Raw genomic sequence first — 13,656 nt, forward strand, 5'->3', positions numbered from 1 at the left:
TGTTATACATGTTGATATAAAATTTAATTTTGCACTATTGTGCAGATCTAAAATGACCAACTTTAATCTCTTGTCATAAATTTTGGATGGCAATCGATTGTCAGGTCCAAATTATGTGGATTTGAAAAGAAATTTGATCATTGTTCTCACTATTGAAAAAAATAGTTCATGTGTTAACCACAAATTCACCTAAACTTCATAAAACTGATGTCACAGGTGAACAAAAGAATGCATTTAACAAGTGGCATGAGGCAGCACCCGAGCATTTGTCTCATTGCTTGGTGCATAATCTCCCTGCCCAAAGAGCAGGGTTTGAATCTCCCTTCCCCCAATTATAAAAAAAAAAACAAAACAAAACAAGTGGCATGAGGCAGATGAGATAGCTAAATGCTACATATTAGCTTCAATGACCAATGTGTTGCAAAAGCTGTATCAAGGCCTAGCTACCGCCAAGGATATAATTCATAACTTGCAGGAGATGTTTGGAGAACAAAATCGTAGTGCACAACAAGCAGCTATAAAAGGCCTTAGGTCCACTAAAATGGTGGAAAGTAGTCCAGTTTGGGAACATGTCTCGATGATGATTTCATTCATTAATGTACCGGAGATGCTTGGTGTAGAGATGGATGTTGAAACAATGGTTGATGTCATCCTATTTTCCATACCAAAATCCTTCAATCAGCTTGTTTTGAACTATTACATGAATAAGATGGTGGTGACACCATCTAAGCTACTCAATATGTTGCAAGTAGCGGAGAATTTGATAAAGAAGGAAAAGCGTACTGTCATATTGATTGAAGAGGCAAGTGGCTGTAAGTTCAAGGCTAAAGGCAAGAACAAAAATAATAAGTTTAATAGCTATAAGTTTCTAAAAAGAAAAAGGATGGAAAATTGAACTGAGAGGAAAAAAAAGTGAAGGAAATTGTTTTCATTATGACAAGCCTGGTCATTGGAAAAGGAATTGTCATCATTAGTTGACAACTTTGAGGAAAGACTAACCTCCAGAAGGTATGTTAATTGTGCTTAATACAAAAACTAATTTGACTATTGATCCTTCTAATTTTTGATGGGTAGATTTTGACACTTTTCATATTTGCAATATGTTGCAAGGGCTCAGAGAAAACCCAAAGTAAATGAAAGAGAGGTGATCTTATGCTGAGAACATGTGCAACCTTTGGTAATAATTTCCATAAGAACTTATGTTTTGGAATTATCTCACAATAAGACTACTGTTTTAAAAGAATCCAATCATGCTCCCGGTACTTATAGAATCTTGATTTCAGTTTTAGAACATGAACTTATTGATTATTCTTTAAATTTTACTACCAAAACTTGTGATTAAATTTAATAATAAAATTGTGATTTCTGATTTTCTATAAAAATAGGAATTATTACTTAATTGATAATGAAAATTAATTTCAAAACTATTAAATTAAAAAGATATACAGAGAGACATTTGGATTATTTTTTAAAATATTTTTATCTTGACTTATAATTTTTTTTATAAAAAAATCCTTGACTTTTATATCAAATAACAATTATCGTTATCGTATGAAAAATTAAAATAGACAGAATCAGCATTTAGGCATCGAAAAAAATTGTGCCAAGTCGACAGAATCATTTTTGAAGGTATTTTCGTTGCTAATGAAACTAACATCCATATAATATATTAGCCAACAATGCTCACAATTGCACAATCTTAGGTTTGTGATTTGCGAAGCGTCAGCCCTTATCACTTGCATCATCGCAAAATTTGGTTGGCCTTCCCATTCACATAGTTGTCACCCAGTGGCACCACAGGAGCTATATCATCTGAAACGGCTGCCTAGGAACTTTTAACCTTAAGAACCATAAGGACTGACCTATCCATCCAATGCCACAGCTATGCTTTGTCATCATCTGCAAGGCGATGCCTAATAACTCTCCTTTGTTCATCCAACTTGTAATAGGCTTTAAATTCAGAGCTAGAAAAGAAGGTCTCCAAATCCGTGATTTCATATTCTTCAGCCTGCACAAAAGTTCAGTAAATCCAAAACTTAAATATGGTCAAAAGGCCTACAAGTCCATCACCATTACTAGGGAAAAACCTGTAAGTTTTAGTACCTTGGCTTGCAGATCTGCTACTTGCACATCAACATAGCTAAGCCCTGAAGTTGATCCAGAGAGTATTTCTTCAAAGCGCATAGCATTATTCACAAGCTCCCGAAGAAGTACAAGGAGCAGTCCGTGGTAGTCCTTCTTGAAGGTTATGTATTGCCTAAAGCTCTGCAAAATACATATCAGATACTTCTCAGCCTATTCCATGACAAATGAACTGTCTTTGAAATAATGAAACAACCAATTGTATATATATACCAGGAGAGATATGGAGACGAGAAGTTTCAAAAAAAAAAAGATATGGAGACAAAAGCATAAGCAAATTTTTAGGTTTGAACACATTAGATTCCTCTCAGCCTAGTCTGTCACAAATAAATTGCTGACTTTTCATATGATATGTGTACCAAAATAACAATCAGCAAATTCAGTGAAGTACATAAAAAGACAATTTGATGGTTTGAATTCAGATACAGCTTAAACAGAATTGAGTAAAGCAGTAAAGAATCATATAAGAAGCTCTTAAAGAGAGCTTTCAAGGACATGAAAGATTGTATTGGCAAATGCCCAGTAGAGCAATGCCCATGGATGCATATGACTCCCAAATATAAGTGAAAGCCTAAAAATATGCTTGACATAGCTTGACCCACAGAATAAGAAGAGATCAATTTAGACTGCAATAAATTAAAAATACTATACCAACCAGTACTGAACTTGTCAATACATACATGAGGAGGCCCAACTACATCAATTAGCAATTATAGAAATCATCAAAATAACTACATTAACGTACAAGTGTCATGCTTGAAAATGCAGGCCTTGAGAATACTACCTGTCACATCTTATTTATACTCAAAATAGAGATGAAAAAATAGAAAGAAATAGCATACTCGATCTTTGTGCGTAAAAACCTCGTAAGATAATGAACATACTGCACTAAGGTATATTAATAGAGGTATTTTGCAACTTATGGAGAAAGCTTTCGTAAGAGGATGTGAACCTCTTCCTATACCTTTCTTAGGGCTTTTTGTACCCCAAACTTCTGTGTTGAAATGAATGATTCAAGAAGAACCCGAATAGCCATGTCCACATCTTCTTCTGTGACATGCGGCCTATGGTGCATTCTGGCATGTGCTTCAGACATCCGGATCATTGATTCTATATGCCTCACTGCTATCGGGACTCCTTGTCCACGCTACACAGGCAAAATGAATACGAATCATTGCAACATCAAAGTAAAAAAAATTTTCAAATCCACTCTAGCAAACGAGAAAAGGAATCTTACAGAAGATTCTCTTCGCAGATCAGCATAAACTTTCGTAAGCTTAGCCATATCTTTATCATGGAACCTCGGGAATACATTCAACTTGGCATATGTTACATATTTCCTTAACAATTCTTGAGGAAGTATCTGAAATGCAAACATTAAAATCCATATTGATTAGTTTTAGGACAAGGTCTCAAAATCACAAGCAGTTTAGAGAATGTAGATAGGATCCTGAGTATGAACCTCATCTGGTCTAGCAGACACTTCAGTCTCTTCTTGGGATTCACTGAAGGCTTTGTCATCTATATTAGCACCCTTAGGTTGTGACCTGAAGTGGCTGTCAACTACAAACTTTGCAAGCATCTCATCTATTACAGGGTCAACAACATCCTGCATTTGAAATCAAGGTTCCTATACTATTAAGATCAGCTAGCAGAAATTTCCAATACAAAAATTTAATATTGAGGGAAGAAGAGAATAACCTTAACAACACACAGGATGTCAAAACGAGAAATGATGGGATCCGTCAACTCAACATTTTGAGAAAACGTTTTTGAGGAATCATATCTATAAACAAGCATACAATATTAGTTTTTAGAATAGATTCCTTACTAAAATATGATAAAAATTTGCAGGGAGAAAAAAGATTACAACCAAAAAGAAGGGTTCTAGGCTGGGGGGTGGGTTGTCATTTGAATGGCCAAAGATGATAAGTACACAAGAATATGAATCCTAAGAGCGGATTCAGAAATCTGCTTTTAGGTGCATCCATGGCTAGTGAAGGATGTTCTAAACTCTACAATGAAGACATTCACCAAATCAACATCATATATATAAACCATCAACTGCATACCTTCCTCCAATTGGATTTGCTGCAGCAATGACAGAGCAACGAGCCTGGAGAGAAGTAACGATCCCAGCTTTTGATATGCTAATGCTTTGCTGCTCCATTGCTTCATGGATACTCACCCTGAATAAACAGATGTTTCAATGATTTTATTGCTCAATTAATTCCCCTCTAAACAAGAAAAGAAACGCAAAGGTGGAAGGGTGTTTGTCAAGTTATCTAATCATATTGCCAACGTTTATGCTTGCCTTCCCTTACCTATCTTGATCATTCATTTTATCAAACTCATCAATAAGACAAATCCCTTTGTCAGCTAGAACAAGGGCTCCTCCTTCAAGGGTCCACTCCCTAGTGACTGGATCCTTGTGCACTGCTGCTGTGAGCCCTACAGCAGAAGCTCCTTTGCCAGTAGTATAAACAGCTCTCTGCCCAGTCTTTTCAACATACCTTAGAAAAAAATCCTTCAAATTGTAAATGCATGTCCATTATTAAAGGATTGGAGTCACCTAAAAATCGAGCGTGCGAGCTCTTACTTAAGGAATTGTGATTTTGCTGTGCCTGGATCACCTAGAAGTAGTACATTTATGTCTCCACGAAGCCGATGTTTCCCTTCTACATTTTTCTCCTGGCCTCCAAACATGGCAAGAGCTATTGCAGTTTTTATGTCTTCATGACCATAGATTGATGGGGCAATGGACTTGATAATCTGAAAAATAGCTCATTAAAGCAATCAAAATAGATATTGCCCAAAAAAAAGCATTCCAAATAGATATTGCAAAATTATATGACAGGGCCACAGTTTACAAAAACAGAAAAATATTGTAAAATAACAAACCTTTTCTCCGATCCGTGGATCCTTAGCCAACTTCTCAATCTCTTCCTTATCTTCCTGAGTGAGTTTGTAGGCAGAAAAGAGATCCTGCTTCTTTGTAACATAGTTTGCCTCAACCACAGTGGCAAAGACAGGAAATCCATTTTTTGTGTTCAACGACATGTCAAAGTTGTTTGTGTAAATTCCTGTAACCTCCTGGAAAAAGTGACATGGGATGAAAACAAAATTAGTGTTCCTATCACAAGAATTAGGTACGAAGCAATTATATCAGGAGGATCCTACAATTTCTTCCCCAGGACGGGCACAATCAATCAGATCATTGAGCAATATTATTTCCTTGTATCTTGGAAGCCGTCCTGCAGGCACAATTCCTGGGCTTTCTTGGAGTGTGAGTTTCTGGTAGTTCCTGTATACCGTCTACAACAAAGCAAGGAAAAATATACAATGAAAATCTAAATCTTAAATTACACTTTTAATCTATATTGATTGGGACAGGAAATTTATTAAAATAAAATAAACACCTCTACTAAGATTAATCAAAACTTATTTGTGGTTTAGGTGGGGGTGTTTTAATTTGGAATAACAAATAGAAGCTCAAAAAAAGAATCTAAGTTATAATTCTTTCTTTCCCACAAAAAATATACAGAATTCAAATGCAGGAACACAGAAAGAGAGTAAGAACTTCACCTGCTCAATGTTGACAGTGAATGGCCCTTTTGATTGGCATTCAGGGCAGGAACCAACTTTGACCTCTGAATATGAATTTTGAAAGAATGGTCCCAAAATTGCTCCACACTTATTGCAATCATATTTTACCTGTTGCAACTGGGGAAAGACCCCTGAGCGTCTGGTCACAACACCTCCAATACGAACCATGGTATTCAAATGGATTTGCCTGGAAATAACCAAATGAAAAGGTAAAACTAAAGCTATAGAGAAAGTAAAATTATCAATGTTGTGATCAAAAGTGAATATTCCCCATTACCTAATATTCCGAATCTGATCATAAACTGGAAGGTTTGTAATGCGGACATATATCTTTTGGTGAATGTTCTTGTAGTTTGGATGCAAATCAAAGACCACCCTTTGGGCAACATCTTCCATAACTTCCAGGACAGATTGAGGGGCATCAGCCAGCCAGATTGCAATATTGGGGTGTACATAAATGAACTGTTTGTAATCAATCTCCAAGCTACACTTGTTAGCTGCAAAATGGAAGAAAGAGTAAGTCAATAAGTAAAACAATTAACGATGTGGGCATGGAAAGCATATGTAGCACGTACAGAATAAGGAACGGTCATTTTTAATATTGATCAAACTTTGTTGTGCATTTAAGCTTTTGGAAACTTGAGGCTAAAGATGAACTGATGCTTTACCTGACACCATCTCATTTATGAGGCGTACATATTCAATGTCCCCATGTCCATTCTTTGGGTTCACATATGTAAGTAAGAAATCCCTGAACTTCTTGAAAATGAAGCGACGCACTTCATCTCTAGTAACCCACTCTCTCAATGTTCCTTGGACGCGGTACATCTCAAACTCAACTTGATCATCATCTTCATCCTGGATATAATGAGGAGAGTTAGATGCAATTTGAAATGCCAAATGATTGAAGTTGAGGAGAGGACAGAACCTCATAGGGGTAATCATCAGTACGATCAGTCATGGGCACATCGTCCCTTGAGTGGCCTTGCTGTGACCTTCCTGGTGAACTCTGCATGCCATCAGTGTCATCATAGCTTCTTGGTGCAGCTGGAGGTCTGAAATCAGCTCTTGATCTCTTAGATGGCCTATAATTGTCATCATCTGTATCTGCAATCATCATTTCAACTTCATATACAAACTACTTTATATACAACGAGAGAAAAAGTTAGACCAGAAACAGAAAAATGGTAGGCCATGGAGCACTTCATATGATTCGAAAAGTCTTGTTTGTATTGACAAGCACCCCTCTTCGTTTTTTCTTACTGTTAACTTTTCAAGTTTTAACTGACAGAGAGCTAGCTAAACTAGTCATAAACGCATTGTATTGATTGGAGCAAGAAGGCCTAAAATGGGTATTATAGGAGAGTTAGATACAATTTTGAAAGGCCTAAAAAGCATGCTCGGAAATGAAATAGGTAGAATAGTCTAGGAACATGATTTCTACTACATATCGTTTAGTGCAATGAAATTTTTACATATATATTATATTTGAAACACCAACCTTGGTCATGGAGAAGCTGGGGGAGCTTGCGATTGGAGAGGCGAGCATCACGGGCTTCAAGCTCCAACTCCGCAGCCCTACGATCCTGCATGATCTGATCCAAATCTCTCTCATCCTCCAGAGAGTCATCCAACCCCATCGACTCGTACTGGTCATGCTCATTCATCCTCCTATAATCATCCATGAAATTATCATTGTAGAGATCTTCTCCTTCGTCCTCCTCTTCCTCCACCACATCCACCTCGTCTCTTATTATCTCTGGATCCACCGCCGCCTCTTCCTCGTCCGATGAGTGGCTGCTGTCATGGGGCAACTGATCCGTGTTAAACCCCGCAGATGTCGGCGATTCTGGCGTCGACGGCAGCGGATTCCCCGAATCTTCTCCCGCCATTCTTCCCCGATTTTCTTTGGCCACTCAGCCGTATCAGAATTAGAAACGAAAAGGGAAAATGAGTCTCTCTTTCCGCAGGGCACCCAATACGCACACTATGGTAAAACCCTCTCCATTTTGGCGGGAATGTTTGGCGCCAAAATGGGGTACGCGTCATACTGCTTATCCTATCCAGACTTCGACTTGGCCCAGCCCAACGTCTCGCTACTTAATCACCTCTAAATGGTCTGCTCGGCTTGCAGCCTTTGATAGGTCAAAGTCTCACCGTAAATGAGTTTAGTCTAATTTTATATTAATTTTATTTGAAATGTTAATTGATTTTTTTGTTAATATTATATATATATATATTAAAACTTATTAATTTAAATATGAATGTGATTATAATTTCTACTCATAATTTATAAGCCCATCAAATAATTTGATAAGTAATAAAATTTGTACTAATTAATTGTAATAGTTGAAAGAATTAGTTACAATAAGAAATAATTTGAAAATATAAAATAGTACTAATAATTGTTTAATTATTGCTCCCTTATTTCATTTTTATGGTCACTTCCATGGAGCTTTTTGAAAAAAAAATTTAATTTTACTGTTTTTAATATTAAATTACATAGAGTAAAATTTTGTTATTTAAATAATTTTAATTTATAAAATTACTAATTATAATTTTTTTTTTTTGAAAACATTATATTTACTGCTATGAAGCTTAATATATGTTAATATCAATATAATTATATGGTAATAATAATAATAATAATAATGATTTTACCGTATCCAAGCATTTGGTTAATTCATTAATATATGATCTCTCTACTTAAAGAGTATGAGTTCGAATTCTCTTCCTTAAAATAATAATAATAATAATAATAATAATAATTTTATCAACAATTATATTTCTAATAATGAAATAAAGTTAAAGTTAAAAATAAAATATATTGAAAGTAATAGTTCATAATCTAGATAATTTTTAATATTGTCTTACTTTTGAGTTTTTATAGTCAAACTTTTTCCAATTTGACCCTAATTAGTTTAAATTTTTTATTAAATAAATTTTAGCAAAAATATATTTAAAAACTACTTTGATTAAAAGTTTTGAAAGAAAGTTTATTCAAATTTTAATTATTAATAATTTATTAATAAAAGAAAGTAAACGTGAAAAATGTGATAAAAAAAAAAGTTAAACTCAATAGTATAAAATTTGAATAAAATCATTTGTTTGATCCGATTCAATTGAAGATTGACATATAGTTGGTATGGTTGGAAGAATCAATCAAAATGCAAGTAATCTGATTAAGTAAGAATCAATCAACTTATCAATTTGAGTAGATCTAATTGGTTTTTTTAAATCATATTTTACAATTTAATTGTTGTTTTTATTTTTAAAAAAAGTTTCATAGGTGGCAATTTTTTGAAATAAGATTTTACCATTTAATTGTTGTTTTTTATTTTTAAAAAGCTTTTGCAGTTGGCAAGATTTATCTATTCTTTTTTTAAAAAAAAATTGACATAACATTCAAAAAAGTTTCTAAACTATTAAAAAGAATTCAAATAAACTCTTTTTTTTTTACTACATTTAATTAAGTCATTATATTTTTATTTTGAGTTAAATAAGCCTTTTTAACTAATGATTAACTAATTGTCATTAATCGAAATATCACTTATTATTTTATATTCATATGGCACGTCATTATGTTATCATGTCAAAATAATATATTATGTCATCAATAATTATGATATGTAAGTATACCACATTATTATCAATTATGATATATTAGCATACCACGTGACATAGAATAACAAATGATATTTTAATTAAGTCAATCATTAGTTATAAAAGCTTATTTGACTCAAAATAAAAGTAAAAAAAAAAAAACTGATTTAGTTCAAAATAAAAATATAAGGACTTGATTAAAAGCATTAAAACTATAAAGGCTCATGTGAATTTTTTTAAATAGTTTAGAAGCTTTAATATATATTATGCCTAGATTTTTCAAAATTATGTTCAATTTTCCTTTTTGAACACCTAATAATGTTACTCTTTTATATTTCAAAATTTATTTTTTTTATTTTTTGTTACTTTTTGACATTAAAAGCTATGCAACAAAAACATCAATAAAAGAATTTAAAAGTTTTAATATAAAATACATAAAAATAAAAAGAAAATTATCTTCATAAAAATAAAAATTGAGAAAACAATTTAAGATGATGATAGTAATGGAATTGTTTCATTTAATACTATTTTGAAATAAGTAATGATATTCGATTGTACACATTTGTCTGTACTATATATTTTGCTCTCTTGATATGACAATATTTCATTGGATAATCTAAGATAGCTTTTGGTATGAGGGAAGTGAGAGCACATTCTTTGTAATGTGCCTAATTAAATTACATTGCAAATAAGATTGCAAAATAATTACATTACAACCAATAGATGTAATGTGATTGCAATCCAAAGTCAATAGAATCAGATTGCATTGCACTCTGTAATGTTATTAAAAACATTTTTACCTTTCAATTTTATTCCTTTGTTAAAGACACTTTGTAATATTATAATTTATTTTTTTATACTTATAAATTTCAACAGATATCTCTTTGTTACTCTTAATAGTCATTCTCTATTGGATAGTGGATGATGACTGTCAATAAAATTTATATTGTCTTTTAAAAGAAAAATAAATTAAAATAAAATATATAATATAGAATTATATTAAGAAATGAAAATAAAATATATAACATTAAAAATATATTTCAGAGATAATATTATATAAAAATTAATAATAAAAAATATAAATATTTTAAACATTCATTTTAATAAATATGGGTAATTTTGAATATTGACATTACATTCCCAACAAAATATTTATAAATCAAACGCTGCAAATTTATCTTCTTTACATTTTAATCATTACTTTACTTATATACTAAATACTGCAATGTTAGCTTATCTACAATTATATTACTTGCAATTATATTACCTATAATCATATTGCATTATAAAGTACCAAACGTCACGTAAGAATAATAACCAGTGGCTAAAGGGGTTGGTGGTGTGCTTTGTGATAGTAACGAGGTTGTGTCTTAATTACCTTTTCTTCCCCAATGGATGATCTTGATGCTATAACTGCTATAAGGTCGGCTTCACCATAAAGCCACCAAAACCCTTACTTTATGACACACAATTTTATAATATTCTAATTAATTATATTAAAAATATTCAAAAATTAAGATAATTAATAAAATATTTCTTAAATTAAGTGCCTTACAAATATCTATTTTCTCTAACTTCTCACATTTTATTAATTCTCAACTTTTTTTTTTTTTGAAAAGCATAAACTTTCATTAAAACAAAGGGCATGAAAGGCCCTTGGACACAAAAACATGGCCATGAAGGTCACAAAAAGCTTAAACCTTCCCAGAAGACCCTGTACAGACACCATTGCCAACTCCAATAATCAAGTACCACAAAAAATCAAGGTGCCTAACCCATAAAAGTCCCCAAAAAACCAAAAACAAAAACTCATGTCCACCGTTCAGCTCAACACCATGTAGGAGCCAAAAACACCTACCCTATCATTTACAGCAACTATTAACCCAAGATCCATTTCTTGAAACTGACACCATCCTAACTCATCCGAGATCATTCTAGAGCCAAACCACAAGTGTCATCACCACCAAACAACCACTCTCAACCAAATCCCAACAATTCATAACACACAAATCCAGCAAAACCCAAGCTCATTGACTCCCACCACTAAACCAGCATCCACCCAGAAAGCCATAACCCAACAGAAACAAGGACATTAAACCCAAGCACTTACAAGAAAATACGCAAGGAATCTGACTACAGATCAACTCCTTCCTTTGCTAGTGCAGTAGCCCTCTAGTTTCCTTCCCTCTTTACATGTTGAATTTTCCAATCATTAAGTTTTTCTCTCAACCTTTCAATTTGAAACAGCCACTTCCGTAGTCTCTAGGGTGCCGTTTCAGAATGTTGAACCCACTTCACTACGTCACAAGAATCACTTTCTATGATAAGCTTATAGTGATCTTTCCACCTTGATGCTACGAACACCACAAGTGCTTCCCTTACTACTAGTATCTCAGCAAGGTTGGCATCTCATATTCCTACTGATTTGGAAAAAATAATTTTAACATCACCCTGGTGATCTCTCAAAATGCCTCCTATCCCTGCAGGTCCAAGACTTCCTCTTACTGCACCATCGACGTTTAACTTCATACAATTGCGAAGGGGTTTCACCCATACCACTCCTTTTCTGCTTTGGACAATTTTTTGTTGTTGACATTTCGTTGGAGGTTGTCGATACGAGTCAAGAACTAAAGGAAACTCCTTTGGCCATTTTGCATTCACTCAAGTTGCAACTCTGATTTTCACTTGCTCAAAACATTGGTTTGCATTCCACTGTTTCCCTTCGAACACCATCTTATTCTTGCACTTCCATATTGATCGAACAATAGAAAAAAAATCCATATTCCAAATCCTTTTGTCAAGCTCTCCCACATGGCATCCATTCCATGCCAGTAGCAGCTATTTAATCGTCCCTGGTGACACCCAAACACAACCCCAGCTTTTACACCACTCTGACAAGACCTTCCATGACTCAACACATTCCACAAAAAGATGATCACAAGTTTCCCTAGCCCTATCACATAAAACACCCTGTGGAGTCCGATTGACTTATAAACCCCTTTTCACTAATTCATCCTTAACCTTCACCTTACCCTAGACTAATTGCCACACAAAAGACTCCACTCTAAATGGTGCAAGGCTAACCCAAACATATTTCCAAATCTCATCATAATCATGGTTAATGGTTAAGACATACTTACAAAAAGACTTTATAGAATAATTATCGCTTGCCTCGCATTTCCAAACAAGCTCGTCTTTGAGCTCCTTACTTAATTAGAAATCCTTGAGCACCAACATAAACTGCTCCCACTGCTCACCTTCCCAGTCAAACATCTGCCTTCTTAATTCTACATTCTAAACCCATTTTTCATCCTCCCATTGTCCAAACTCCTTAATCTTGCCAAGCTTATTGGCTGCCAAAGCATGGATTCTTGGAAAGGCATGGGCCAAAGTAATTCCCTCAATCCATTCATCTCTCCAAAACAGTAAGTTCTTCCCATCTCCCACAGCGTACCCTATGTTAGCATGAACTTGTAAAAAAATTTGTTAGAAGGGGAAAGGGGTTGGTAATATTTGTTAGAATATGCCATTTTCTAAGATCTCATTTTCCATTAAAAATATGTAAAAGTCAATATAATTAATAAAATGGCATATTCTCTCACTTTTCTTAGTTATCTAATTATGTGTCTAATAAATTTCTATTTTTTATTATTTTTTAATTCCTACAATACTATTAATTTTTAATTTTTTTTTATTTTCAATCAACTAACGGCAATATGTATTTAATGATCTCCAATTAATAGTAAATTTTTTTTCTTAATTTTAATAAAAAAAGCTTAGTTTAAATATTTTGAGACTTTAAACTTTTAAAGTTATTGAACCTTTTACTGCTGAATACAAAGCCATTTGCAAACCTATGTAGGTTTACATCGCTTCAAGGTGAACTTCTTGTAAGGTAATCTTTGAAAGCTGACTCTTTAAATATTGTAAAATGGGTGCTCAATCCTCATGACGCTCCCTGAAGCTAAACTCAGTGACTACACGTATTGATTTTCTTAATTCCAGACTTGATAACTGGTGCATTTGTAAAATCCCAAGGTTAGCAAACGAACTCGCTGATTCTTAGCTAAAGCTGGGGCTCAAAGAACTGATGAACTTTTGTGGGTTTATGGTGACAATGATAATGACAATTAGTCCGGGGTGTTGGCGTTGTTGTGGCTTATTCCCCTGTCATCTCTGTTGCTGGTCTGCGTACTGTGAGTTGTCATGCATATTTACTGGGGTGGCTTAATGATTCCTGTGACAGAGTCTTTATTGATGTTGGGAATCATTTGCCGTTGGGTATTGTTGTGAATTAATGCTACT

At 33.8% G+C, this 13,656-nt stretch overlaps 2 protein-coding genes across 2 annotated transcripts; one reads left to right on the plus strand and one right to left on the minus strand.

The window, feature by feature from the left end:
- The first annotated feature begins 406 nt into the window (after positions 1–406).
- On the plus strand, positions 407–1,133 carry LOC108661391 (uncharacterized). The gene is made up of 2 exons (XM_018117821.2): positions 407–812; positions 1,075–1,133. The coding sequence occupies exons 1-2, from the start codon at positions 407–409 to the stop codon at positions 1,131–1,133; spliced, it is 465 nt and encodes a 154-aa protein (XP_017973310.2).
- Positions 1,134–1,565: 432 nt separating this feature from the next.
- MCM2 (minichromosome maintenance (MCM2/3/5) family protein) lies at positions 1,566–7,766 on the minus strand. The gene is made up of 16 exons (XM_007049940.3): positions 7,250–7,766; positions 6,677–6,855; positions 6,417–6,606; positions 6,026–6,245; positions 5,728–5,935; positions 5,323–5,457; positions 5,044–5,235; positions 4,742–4,914; positions 4,467–4,655; positions 4,215–4,331; positions 3,844–3,928; positions 3,605–3,751; positions 3,380–3,505; positions 3,107–3,289; positions 2,104–2,265; positions 1,566–2,008 (listed from the first exon to the last, which is right to left on the minus strand). Exons 1-16 carry the CDS (start codon positions 7,638–7,640, stop codon positions 1,883–1,885), a joined length of 2,823 nt encoding a protein of 940 aa, XP_007050002.3. The 5' UTR covers positions 7,641–7,766; the 3' UTR covers positions 1,566–1,882.
- Between the last annotated feature and the right edge of the window lie 5,890 nt (positions 7,767–13,656).

The sequence above is a fragment of the Theobroma cacao genome, chromosome 1 (assembly GCF_053813885.1).
Source record: "Theobroma cacao isolate CCN51 chromosome 1, ASM5381388v1, whole genome shotgun sequence".
NCBI lineage: Eukaryota > Viridiplantae > Streptophyta > Magnoliopsida > Malvales > Malvaceae > Theobroma > Theobroma cacao.

What these genes read in the sequence shown, in the direction of transcription:
- LOC108661391 (XM_018117821.2), top strand. Translation starts at nt 407, where the DNA reads ATGACCAATGTGTTGCAAAAGCTGTATCAAGGCCTAGCTACCGCCAAG. An exon ending in GATTGAAGAGGCAAGTGGCT is followed by an intron (nt 813 to 1,074) that starts GTAAGTTCAAGG and finishes TTTGATGGGTAG; the next exon opens with ATTTTGACACTTTTCATATT.
- MCM2 (XM_007049940.3), bottom strand. Translation starts at nt 7,640, where the DNA reads ATGGCGGGAGAAGATTCGGGGAATCCGCTGCCGTCGACGCCAGAATCG. An exon ending in CATAAATGAGATGGTGTCAG is followed by an intron (nt 6,246 to 6,416) that starts GTAAAGCATCAG and finishes TCCATTTTGCAG; the next exon opens with CTAACAAGTGTAGCTTGGAG. An exon ending in GCAAATCCAATTGGAGGAAG is followed by an intron (nt 3,929 to 4,214) that starts GTATGCAGTTGA and finishes GCTTGTTTATAG; the next exon opens with ATATGATTCCTCAAAAACGT.